The sequence below is a fragment of the Carcharodon carcharias genome, chromosome 8 (assembly GCF_017639515.1).
Source record: "Carcharodon carcharias isolate sCarCar2 chromosome 8, sCarCar2.pri, whole genome shotgun sequence".
Taxonomy (NCBI): domain Eukaryota; kingdom Metazoa; phylum Chordata; class Chondrichthyes; order Lamniformes; family Lamnidae; genus Carcharodon; species Carcharodon carcharias.
Window position 1 is genome coordinate 70,538,070 of NC_054474.1, and position 12,737 is coordinate 70,550,806.

The 12,737-nt window shown below is 40.3% G+C and overlaps 1 protein-coding gene across 1 annotated transcript in view; it reads left to right on the plus strand.

The window, feature by feature from the left end:
• The window catches only part of LOC121281070 (AT-rich interactive domain-containing protein 5B-like), a 97,228-nt gene that overhangs the window by 43,288 nt on the left and 41,203 nt on the right, over nt 1-12,737 (plus strand). Inside the window, exons 4-5 of the mRNA XM_041193700.1 lie at nt 751-981; nt 2,017-2,124. Of these exons, the coding sequence (XP_041049634.1) occupies nt 751-981; nt 2,017-2,124 (339 nt within the window). The remainder of the gene's footprint in view (nt 1-750; nt 982-2,016; nt 2,125-12,737) is intronic.

Sequence of the window (12,737 nt, forward strand, 5' to 3'; positions counted from 1 at the left end):
GACTATTCTCAAAACTGCTTAACAGTAGCATTACTGGATCTAGTGGGCTACTTGCAAAGGTTAGTACTCTGTATTAGATGTGCAAATGTTGGGATTGGGAGGTAGGGCTTAGTGACGTGTATGTATTTAGTAGGGCAGATTTGGAATAGATATGTGTGCATCAGGTATGTGAGGACCTGTGCATGTATTGGGCTGTGCATGGATAGTGGAACTATATGTTTTCAGATGTGTTTGGGAGGAATGCAAAGCCCTGGAGGAAATGTTCATTATTTGCTGCCCAGGCATTTATCTGTTGGAACAGGTTGCTCACTTGTTGTAGAACCCATTGAAATCACCAAGATGAAAATTGGACAGGTTCTACTATGGACTGATGATCCACTCTATCAGGTAACTGTGCACTTTATGAAGCACAAGATTAAACAGGTGACATATATGGGAAGGTATGGGGCGTGGTTGCTTGAAATGAATAAATACAGATAGCAAATGCTTAGTTTCCCACTCTCTGTGCTTCACAGAACTGATTCCCGGACATTCTACTGCGATGGTAGAGATTTTAATGGGAGCTTTATATCTTGTAATTTCGACCATTTTCCACATCTACTACAGTGACACCATGCAGTTTCTTCTGGTATCACTTGTACTGAATGAAGTAACCAAGGCACCGTCCCTACCTAGTCAGGCTGAAATTAAGGTGATGAATTAGTGCCGGCCAGTCTCTGGTATTACCAAAGTAACTTCTTTGTGTTCTAGGATTTAAAGATGACCGACCACGAGTTAAAATATTAAGCTACCCCCAGTACTGTCGCTACCGGGCCATAAGGAAAAGAATTCAGAAAGCATCTGCTGACTGTGTCAGTGAAGCACAACTATTGGCTCTTGGAGGGATCCTTTTGGTTAATGAGAACACCAAGATTCTTTACTGTCGTGAAACCTTTGAACACCCAACACTGGGGGATAACAAATCCATATGTGATGAGTTTGGTGAGTTCTGAAAGTTTGCCACCTTGTTGCCTGTGTGAGCGTGTTTCTTTGCTTTTGTTTCAAACTGATAATTCAGCCCTTTTGTCCCACAATATGAATTTCAACCTGTCCAATGTAGAATTTTCCTACGTTAAAGTGAAACCTTATGTATTGAAATGGGAGGACATGAGCCCACAATTTCAGTCTCAACCAGGTGTCTCAGGAAGCACTGATCACAAGGGCATAGGGAATATTAAAAGAAAACAGTTGATCAAGATTGTTCTAGCCATTCAGTGGATCAACCCGCTTTCTGACCCTCTAATTTTCACCCATAGCAAGACCGGCCACCGGCAACATGCAGGTGTCTCTCGTGACCAACCACCCTCTTTTTTTTGGTGTCTGATGTGATGTATTTAAGTGGTTTACCCCTATAAATTTTATTGTGAGGCCACGGTAACTTAAATGGGTCAATTTGTGCATGCCCTGCACAAGAACTTTCAGGTTTTTGCATGACTGTGCAGCTTACAGGGAGCATTGTTTGTGACTACAGTTGGTAAAGAACTATTAATAGGAAACACATGATAATTTGGTGTAATTATTAAAAGTACCTGTAGAAATTTTGTAGATATATAGTATCCCTGACATCATTGCTAGTAGAAAATAGCAGCCAGCCCAGGCACAATGCCTTCCTTCTGTATTATCAACTTCTGTGTTTGTGTCTTATCTTATTAAGCAATCTTAATGGGATGACTATAGAGGGAGCCTGACTCTTAAGTTTTGTTATGCTTTAAATATTTGGGCTTTGAAGTTAGGTGGGGGTTCTTTCATTCGTCCACTGTAACTTCAGCAGAAGAGCCGCAGAAACACTTCATGCCTCCCTATGGAGGTTTCCTGGTTTTGCATCTTAAGTCACGGAGAATGAACAGGAGAACTGTTGCAGCAAATTTTCCCCCTCTGTATTAAGCCAAAGCGAAATGTAATTCTGATGACATAAATGACAGAGTGCTTTGTGTGTCTGAATTTGGAAAAAGCATATGTTTTTTTTGTCCTCTTTAGCACCTCGTGTCTTGACACGTACTTCAGCTGGTCGAGTGGTGCGGACAAGGCTGCAAGTTACCACACAACCACGATCACTGACGTTGCTGCATCTTCAACTGACAGGAGGTAAAGTTTGGCACTTCAGTCAGGTTGGCTGTTTGACATTCCTTTTCTGTTACTCTGAATGCCCCATTCCCTTATGGCATTCCGTCTAGCAGTCTAAAATTGAAGTTGATTGATTAATTCAAAATGTGTCCAGTGTGCGCAGGCACTTTAACCAGCAACAAAGGGAAATGAAGCGTCTGCCTCAATCTACAGATGCTCATTATGTGACCCAGGGATCACATGAGATCCATTTCCACGTCACTTGTGACTCTCGACAGAGCTTCCCTTTGGTCTCCGGAGGTACTATTTGCTACCTAACTGTGAGATATTACTAGATCCAGGAATCACCCCTGTTCTCTGTCTACTTTCTAGTCCGAGAAATTGAAGGGATGCTATTAGGAAGAATAAGGATCCATTATAGAACAAAAACTTACATTTGTGTAGCAACTTAGTGTAGTAGAATGCCTCACGCCACTTATTAGGAGTTATTGGGCAAAATTTGATGTTGAGCTTTTAAGGAGGGACGTTCAATTTCTTGGGTAATCTGGTAAAATTTTAAAAAGCAATGAGTAGTTTGGGGCTAGAAGTGATAGTGAAGTTGTGCAAGCTAGAAAACTCTATTATTCAACTCCTCGTCTTCGCTGAGATAGCAGATTGCAGCTAGAGGGATGGTGTTGGGGAGATAGAAGTTGGCTTCATCAGCCCAGATCTATAGAGGGAAAAATTCTTAATCACCATCCACTATCTACTACAAGACTGTCATGGGGCACAGTTGAAATACGCAATCGGATTGGTTCCTTCCTCCTGGGTGCTCATCTCGCTCTCTCGCGCCCTCCCTCTCACTCACAGCTGTATAACAGGATGCGCACACTATTATTAGCAAGCTTCAGAGCAGATTAACCTATTCTTGGGAGATGGGGGCAAGAGCTTGGTGTGATTTGAAAACAAGGATGAGAATTTTAAAATCAAGGCATTGTTCAATTGGGAGCCTATGGACATAAAAAGTAGCAGTAGGAGAAGGTGTATGGGGCGTGATAATATAGTGGCTATATTACCGGACTAATAACCCAGAGGTCTTTGTAAATCCCTTGAGATGTGAGTTCAAATCCCACCATGACAGTTGGAGAATTTGACAATAATAAAATAAAAGTAATCAGCATTTTGGGGTCCCAAAAGTGGCTTTTATCACATTTTTGGCTTGGTGGCACTTTTTGATAGAGCTGTAAAAGGGATTTTTCTGGTTAGGGTCATTGCTTAAGAATAAGGGGTTACCCATTTAAGAGAGAGATGAGATTTTTTTTCTCTAAGGGCCTAGAGTCTTTTGAACTCTCTTCCTCAAAAGGCGATGGAAGCAGAGTCTTTGAATATTTTTAAGGCAGAGGTAGAAATATAGAATCATAAAAGATAGAATCAGGAGTAGGGCATTCAGCCTTTCGAACCTGCTCCGCCATTCAGTATGGTCATGGCTGATCCTCTATCTCAACACCCTACTCCCGCTCTCTCCCCATACCTTTTGATGCTTTTGGAGCCCAGAAATCTATCTGTTTCCTTCTTAAATATATTCAGTGACTGGGCCTCCACAGCCTTCTGTGGTAGAGAGTTCCACAGGTTCCCCACCCTCTGAGTGGAAGGAGTTTCTCCTCATCCCAGTCCTAAATGGCCTACCCCGTATCCTGAGACTGACCTTTTGTTCTAGACCCCCCAGCCATCGAAACATCAATTGGCATCCAGTCTGCCGATCCCTGTCAGAGTTTCAATGAAATCCCCTCTCATTCTTCTAAACTGCAGTGAATACTGGCCTAGTCAGCCCAATTTGTCCTATGACAATCCTGCCATCCCTGGAATCAGTCTGGTAAACCTTTGCTGTACTCCCTCTATGGCAAGTATATCCTTCCTTAAGTAAGGAGACCAAAACTGCACACAGTACTCGAGGTGTGGTCTCACCAAGGTCTGTACAGCTGCAGTAAGATATACTTGCTCCTGTCCTTAAGTCCTCTTGCAATGAAGACCAACATACTATTAGCCTCCTTAACTGCTTGTTTTCAGTGGTTGATGTACAAGGACACCCAGGTCCCTCTGTACATCAACATTTCCTAATCTATCACCATTTAAATAATACTCTGCCATTCTGCTTTTCCTACTGAAGTTGATAACTTCACACATATCCACATTATACTGCATCTGCCATGTATTTGCCCATTCACTCAATGTGTTTAAATTGTCTTGAAGCCTCTTAACATCTTCCTGACTGCTCACATTCCCACCAAGTTTTGTGTCGTCAGCAAACTTGAAAATATTACACTTGGTTCCCTCATATTGTGAGTAGCTGGGGCCCAAGCACTGATTCCTGCAGTACTCCACTAGTCACTGCCTGGCACTCTGAAAAAGACCTGTTTATTCCTCTTCTGTTTCCTGTCTGCTAAGCAATTCTCAACCCATGCTAATGTATTACCCCCAGCCCCATGTGCTTTAATTTTACACACTCACCTCTTATGTGGGACTTTCTTTGGATTTTCAGAAAGCTTTTAGTATACCACACCCACTGGTTCTCTCTTATCTATTCTGCTAGTTATGTCCTCAAAAAAAAAACTCCAGTAGCTTTGGCAAACATGATTTGCCTTTCATAAATCCATGTTGACTTTGTCTAATCCTGTTTTTTGATCAATTTTCTAAGTGCCTTGTTATCACATCCTTTATAACAGACTTTAGCATTTTCCCTGATGTTATGCTATAATTCTGTAATACGCTGTTTTCTCCCTCCCTTTTTTTAAATAGTGTGGTTACATTTGCCACCCTCCAATCTGCCAGGACTGTTCTAGAATCTACAGAATTTTAGAAGGTGACAACCAATGCATCCACTATTTCCATGGCCACCCCCTTTATTCCCTGGGATATAGATTATCAGGCCCTGGGGATTTATTGGCTTTCAGCTCCATTAATTTCTCCAGCACTTATTGTTTTAATGATACTAATTTCCTTCAATTCCTCCTTCTCACTAGATCCTTGGTTCTCTAGTATTTCTGGGAAATTATTTGTGTCTTCCTCCGTGAAGACAAAACTAAAGTAGTTGTTTAATTGTTCTGCCATTTCTTTGTTCTCTATTATAAATTCTCCCATTTTGGACTGTAAGAGATCTTCATTTGTCTTCACTAATTTTTTTCTTTTTATATAGATTCTTGTTAAGCAAGGGGGTGAAAGGTTCTCAGGGTAGGTGGGAATGCAGAGCTGAGGTTACATTCGAATCAGCTGTGATCTTATTAAATGGTGTAGCAGGCCTGAGGGGCTGAGTGGCATGCTCCCGCTCCTAATTCATATGCTCGTATGTAAAATCTGGAATTAGGAAGCTGGAGTCTGTAATGATGATCATAAAACTACTGGACTGTTGTAAAAACCCATCTGGTTTACTAATGTCCTTCATGGATTGAAACTTATCCTTCCATGTGACTCCAGACCCACAGCAATGTGGTTGATTTTTAACAGCTTTCTGAAATGGCCTAGCAAGTCACTCAGCTATTTTCAACATTGCATTTCACCACCACTATTGCAAGGGCAATTGGAAATGGACAAGAAAAGCCGGCCTTACCAACAATGCTCGTCCCAGGAATGAAAAATAAGGCCTGTTGAGCATGCTCCATTCAGTGATAAAATTCAGTTTGCTAACTCGCTGTGCTATATTGCAGAAATTGCAGAAGCTGCTCATTGTTAGTTGGTTAAGTATAAATGCTATTACCAAGCTTTAAAGCATATTAACCCTTTCTTGCAATTGTTAGAGAGTTAGGAGTGAGGCCATGGAGGGTTCAAAGCTGAATTTCTGCATCGGCTCCACTTTCCCACTCTATCCCTTGATTCCCTTTGAGCCCAAAATTCTATCACCCTCCTTGAATATGTTCATTATATGAACATCCACAGCCTTCTGGGATAGAGAATTTAAAGATTCGTAGCACTCTGAAGGAAGAAATTTCTGCTCATCTCAGTTCTAAATGGCTGGCACTTTATTCTGAGGTGACTCCTAGTTCTGGACTCTCCAAACATGGTACCTGCCAATGGGATGTCTCCCCTGTCAGGACGTCTATACACTATACACATTTCAATGAGATTCTCTCTCAATCTTCTAAACTGCAGAGAATACATTCTCATTCTTCTCAGTCTCTCCTCATAGGATAGCCCTCTCACTCCAGGAACCAATCTACTGAACCTTTGTTGCAACCATTCTGAGCAACCCAATTATCTCTCCTTGGGTAAGGAGCCCAGTCTGTATGCAGTACTCCAGGTTTGGTCTCGCCAAAAGCCTATATATTTGCAGCAAGACTTGCTCACTCTTATACTCCTACCTCCTTGCCATAAAGGCAAGCCTACCATTTGCCTTCCTAATTGTTTACCGTACATGCATGTTAACATAATTTGTGTACAAGTACATCCAAGTTCCTCTACATGTCAATGTTTGCCAATCACTCATTTTGAAAAAAAATTGTACTTTCTATTTTTTCTGTCAAAGTTAATTTCATACTCTCCCACATTGCACTCCATCTGCCACCTTCTTACTCCATCACTTAACCAGTCTATATCCCACTGCTGCCTATTTGCATACTCCTTATAGCTTATTTTTCCACCTAGCTATGTATTGTTAGCAAACTTGGATCTACTGCTCTCAGTCCTTTCATCTAGGGCATTGTTATAGGTTATAAATAGATGAGGGCCAAGTACAGATCATTGTAGTACAACACTAGGTACACCCTGCCTCCCTGAAAATGACCCATTTGTTCCTACTGTTTTCTGTCTGTTAACTAATTCTCTGTCTATGCTGATATATTACTCCTAATTCCTTGAGCCCTAATTATATTTAAGAACTTCTGTATGGCACCTTATCAAATGCCTTCTGATAGTCCAAATATGTTGTGCCCACTGATTCCTCTTTATCTACTCTGTTAATCACACCTTCAAACAACTGTAATAGATTTATCAAACGCTATTTCTTCATAAAACTGTTTACTTTATTGAGAATGAGAATGTATTCTCTGCAGTTCAGAAGATTGAGAGAGAATCTCATTGAAATGTGTATAGTGTATAGACATCCTGACAGGGGAGACATCCCATTGGCAGGTACCATGTTTGGAGAGTCCAGAACTAGGAGTCACCTCAGAATAAAGTGCCAGCCATTTAGAACTGAGATTCTTGTATCTTCCTCACCACTGATGTCAGATTAACTAGCCTTTTAATTCCTTGTTTTCTCTCACTCCTTTTTTGAAAAGTGATAATATAGTTATTACACTCCATCCTCGAATCCTTAATTTTCACAATTTCTTGTATGCTTTTGTGTATTCTACTGTGAAGGCAGACATTAAATATTTGTTTAACATCTTGACCATATCCTTATTGCCTATTATAATTTCTCCTATATCTGCTTTTAAGGAACCCACATTTACTTAAACAGATCTCTTCCTTTTCACATAATTTTAAAAGCACTTGCTAGATTATTTTTATTCTATTTTCTCCCTTTCTATCAATTTCTTGGTCATTCTTTGCTGATTTTTAAAGCTCTCCCAATCCTCAGGCTTGCTACTATTTTTAATCTAGTACTATATTTTCTACTTGGCTATGGCTGTACTACTTTTCCAGTGGAATTTTCATTACTCAAGGGAATGTACATTTGTTAATGAATTATTTCTTTAAATATTTGCCATTAGTTATCAACTGTCATATCTTTTAACCTAATTTCCCAATCTACCTCAGCCAACACATCCCTCAGAATTGGCTATGGTTAAATTTAAAACATAAATTTTGTTCTTCACATCACTCACAAACTGAATGTGAAATACTGTCATATTATGATCTTCCCCAGAGGATTCATTGCTAAATAACCTTCTTTATTACATAATACTAAATCGAAAGTAGCCTGACATATAACTTAGAAGTATACTGAACTGTGAAGAGATTAGTGATAGACTTCAAGGACATAGACAGGCTGGTGGAATGGGTAGACATGAGTTTCCCTTCGGGAAGGTTGAGAGGAGATTTGACAGAGGTGCTTAAAACCATGAGAGCCCTCGAGAGAGTAGAAGAGATGAACTGTTTAGCTTTGCAGAAGGATTGAGAAGCAGAGGGCACAGATCTAAAGTGACTGGAAAAAGAACCAAAGGTGACATGAGGGAGAGCCCTAGAGAGAGAGAGAGTAGAAGAGATAACCTGTTTAGCTTTGCAGAAGGATTGAGAAGCACAGGGCACAGATCTAATGTGACTGGAAAAAGAACCAAAGGTGACATGAGGAAAAACTGTTTTACATAGTGAATGGTTAGGATCTGAAATACACTGCCTGAAAGTGTGGTGGAGGAAGATTTAACTATGACTTTCAAAAAGAAATTGGATAAGCACCTGATCGTATTTGCAGGATTATAGGGAAAGAACAGATAATGGGAGTAGCTAAATTGTTGTTGCAGAGAGTGAGCATGGCTCCACAGTCTAAATGGTCTCTTTCTGTGCTGTAACCATGCTATGATTCTACTCCCTTGATCGTTCCTTGACATATTGTAGATTAGTGAACAAGGGGAGGATGTGCAAGAGGCCAGAGTTGGAGGAGCGCTGATATCTCGGATGTTGTAGGATTAGAGGAACTTAGAGATGGGGAAAGGTGAGACCATAGAGAGATTTAAAAACATGGATGAGAATTTTTAAATCGAGGTATTGCTCAACCAGGAGCCATTGTAGTCCTGCGAAGATAGGGGTAATGATGAATGGGACTAGGTGCAAGTTAAGATACAGGCTGTAGAATTTTGGAAGAACTCGAGCTTCTAGTGGGTGGAAGATGAATGCCAGCCAGGAGTGCGTTGAGATAGTCAAGTTTAGAGGTAACAAATGCATGGACTAAGTGTTTCAAAAGCAGATGAGATGAGAGCTTTCTAACGTAATGAAAAATAAAGTTGAAAATATTTCAGTGCTGGTAGAAGTGTACTCTTGTACATCTAATCCGCAATTCTTAACCCCATCACTTGTTGCATCCTTGTTCCCTGTCTGTCCCTGTGATTGTATTGAAATTAAACAGCAGGGGGCAACATCTGTGCAATTATTAAGAGGAAGTGGAATCATACTGAAAGAGCTTCAACCTGATGCCAGCTGGTTTGTGACTGTTTCCACACAGCACTTGATTTGGAAATCATTTGATTAAAGTCCAGAAAAAATGTCTTTGTCCTAGTCTGCTCAGGTTTCTTGCATTCTTCAGTTGATTGACAATCAACCAATTAAACATCGATCTTTTATTTCCCTCTGTGACCATGGAGAAATTGCCCTTACACTAGTGCATTCTGACTGAGTCTCAATGGTACTCTGAGGTATTTGAAAAGCTTGAAACTTTGCTATGATCCTGAATGTGGAGGACTTGTTCCTTTCTGCTGTGAGCAGCTCTGTGTTAGAAACAATCAAATTTATTTCTTCTTCAAAGAAGACCATTTGTGCAATTATAATTTTAAAATGGACAGAGAGAAGAACAGAAAGAATGTCTGAGGTTGCTGGATGGGATAAAATGAAGTAGGCTAAGAGGAGGCTCGTGTTGAGCACAAACATCCATGTAGGCCAGCTGGGTCAAAAGGCCTGTTTCTGTGCTGTAAATTCTATGCAAATTCCAGACCTACTTGGCTGGCTCCAATGTGGATACATACATATCAACCTACAAAACTTAGAAAAGCAAATAAACAGCTTCAAAAAACTCAACAGATCAAAACAAATTGCAGCTGAATAGGGACCTATGATCGAGGCTACTACTTCGAAGTGAGTGATGTAGTTCAACAGCTTCATTACAATAGTTTCAGAATTTGTATTAGTGTTTTGGGATCACTTTCTCCAATTGTTTTCTCTGAAAGCTGATGTGGCAATATATGGGTTTAAAAAAACCGAGGGACAAATTTAAAATTTTGTAATGGTGAACATGTACGTTTTTATCAAGGTTCCAGAAAGCTCACTATGACTTTCCAAAGAATATCAGCTTGCCTCTTCTGCATTCGTGTGGAAGTAAACATGTGCACAGAGGAGATGACTGGAAATTCGGAAACATATCAGCCACTATGTGACTGGTGCTAACTCTGCCCAAATTGCTGACCGCTTGCTTTAAACACAGGCAGTTGACAATAATACAATAGATTTCCAGTGTGGATTATAAAAAGCAGAACTGAAGGCACGAACAAATGGTACAGAGAAATTTGGTTTCATGATTGACTCTGAGTGAAATATAATACAATATTACAGTTATTGTTTTGTGAAACTGAAGCCTGCAGTAAACAAGGTTTCATTTCTGCAGGTCAAAAAGCAGTCCTGTGTTTACCAACCAAATCTTTGCTATTGTCTGCCGCTGGAATTTCCCTCCATTTGATGAGTCAAGAATAAAGAGCTGTATTGGCTTAAGTGTTCTTTTTCCTTGAAGCATATTAATACCAATATGCTTACTAAATATAACCTCGTGATCATGCTGTCAAAGCTCAGTGGTAGGCCTTGTGGGCCTTCAAATGTCTCATCCATGTGAGATACTTTTTGGTGAAATCACCTTTTCCATTTTTGCTTACTTATTCCCATAAATGCCTGGATCTTGCTGTTGGATTTTTGTACCCTTGACTTCATAGGCCCTCTCATCCAGGCAGTTGGGTAAACTCTTTCTTTCCCAGCCTAATTGTAATGATTCTTCATTATCATGTGTGTTCTGCCTGAAGGCAGGCCCATGGGGCATAGTAGTCTTTCCATGTCTCTCTATCCTGTGCCAGTCTTTTTATTTGCCAATAACTTGCTTCAATTTTCAAGCCATCTAGTATTTTTATTCTCTTCCTCCCCCTTTTGTTTTGAAACCTTCCCTCTATAACATCTCTTACAAGCCCGTTTCCTCTTAAGATGTGCCCTACTCCGACTCTACCTTTTCCTTATTATGCTCAACAAATTTCTTTGTTCAGTCACTCTCCTCGGCACTTCCATCATTTGTTACTTTTTCTGTCCATCTGATCTTTCCATTCTCCTCCAAACCCACATTTCAAAGCTACCTAGCAAGTTGGCCTTCTCTTTTCATAAGGTCTAAGTTTCACATCCATACAACACACACTGCAAATCAAGCTCTTTACAAGTTGTTACTTGAGTTCTTCAGTCAGCTTTCCAGTTAGCAACTGTTTCTTCTTATCAAGTATGGCCTTTCCCATTGATATTCTTGTTTTTGTTTCTCTGCAAATATAATGCTTTGCTAAATACTTGAACTCTTGCCCCGTTCTAGTTCTTTTCCTTCTTTGAATATGTGAATATTTCTTGGTGATTTTGAGATATGCATCACTTTGGTTTTTCCCAGAATTCATGTATGCTATTACTAGCCTATCGACTAGTTCTTGTAATCCTCCTTCTGTGCTTGCAGCAAGTGCTCTGTCATCTGCAAACGCTTCTTTGATCATTGTTTCTGCATAGTCGTGTATTGATTACGTAAGGTATAGATGATCTCTGTGTGTGGAATGTGGGAAAATGTGAACTTGTTCACTTTGGCAGGAAGAAAGGAAAAGCAGTATATGATTTAAATGGAGAGATATTGCTGAACTCTGTGGTACAGAGGGATCTGGGTTTCCTGGTACATTAATCACAATCATTAGTATGCAGACACAGCAAGTGATGAGGAAAACAAATGGAATGTTGCTGTTTATGCAAAGAGAATGGGATATAAAAGTAGGGGAGTTTTGCTGCAGTTGTACAGGGCTTTGGTGAAACCACATCTGGCATAGGGTGTACAGTTTTGTTCTCCTTAAGGAAGAATATAATTGCATTCGAAGCAGTTCAGAGAATGGGCACTCAGCTGTTTCTGGGATGAAGGGGTCACTTTATGAGAAAAGATTGGATAGGTTGGGCCTGTATCCATTGGAACTTAGAAGAATGAGAGGTGATCTTATTGAAACATTATTCTGAGGGGACTTGACAGGGTTGATGCTGAAAGGATGTTTCCTCTGGTGGGAGAAACTAGAACCAGAGGACATAGTTTAAAAGTAAGGGTGCTGCCATTTAAGATGAAGATGAGAATTTTTTTCATTTGAGGGTTGTTAGTCTGCGGAATTCTCTTCCCCAGAAAGCAGCAGAAACTGGGTCATTGAATATTTTTAAGGTTAAGTCAGATAGATCCTTGATTAAGGGAGTCAAAGGTTATCAGGTATAGATGGGAAAATAGAGTTAAGGCCAGAATCAGATCAGCCATGGCTTTAACAGCTAGTGGAGCAGGCTTGAGGGGTCAAATGGCCTACTCCTTCTTGTTCATATGTATGTAGCGGGTTAGTAGCTGTTGTGGCTCATTTGGTAACAGTCTCACCTCTGAGTCAGAAGGTTGTGGGTTCAAGTCCCACTTTAGAGACTTGTGCTCAAATATCTTGGCCTTTGCCCTAGTGCAGTACTGAGAGAGTTCTGCCACCTTTCAGATCAGGCATTAAACCAATGTTGATGCTCTACAATTGATGCATGAGATTCCATTACACTATTTCGAAGAACAATAGGGAAGTTAGCACCGGTGCCCGAGCCAATATTTATCTCTCAACAACCTCACAAAAACAGATTATCTGGTTATTATCACCCACCAATGAACTAAATACTTAGCTGTAAATTACCTCTCCTGTTCTTCACTCATGCTGACTGTGATGTCACTT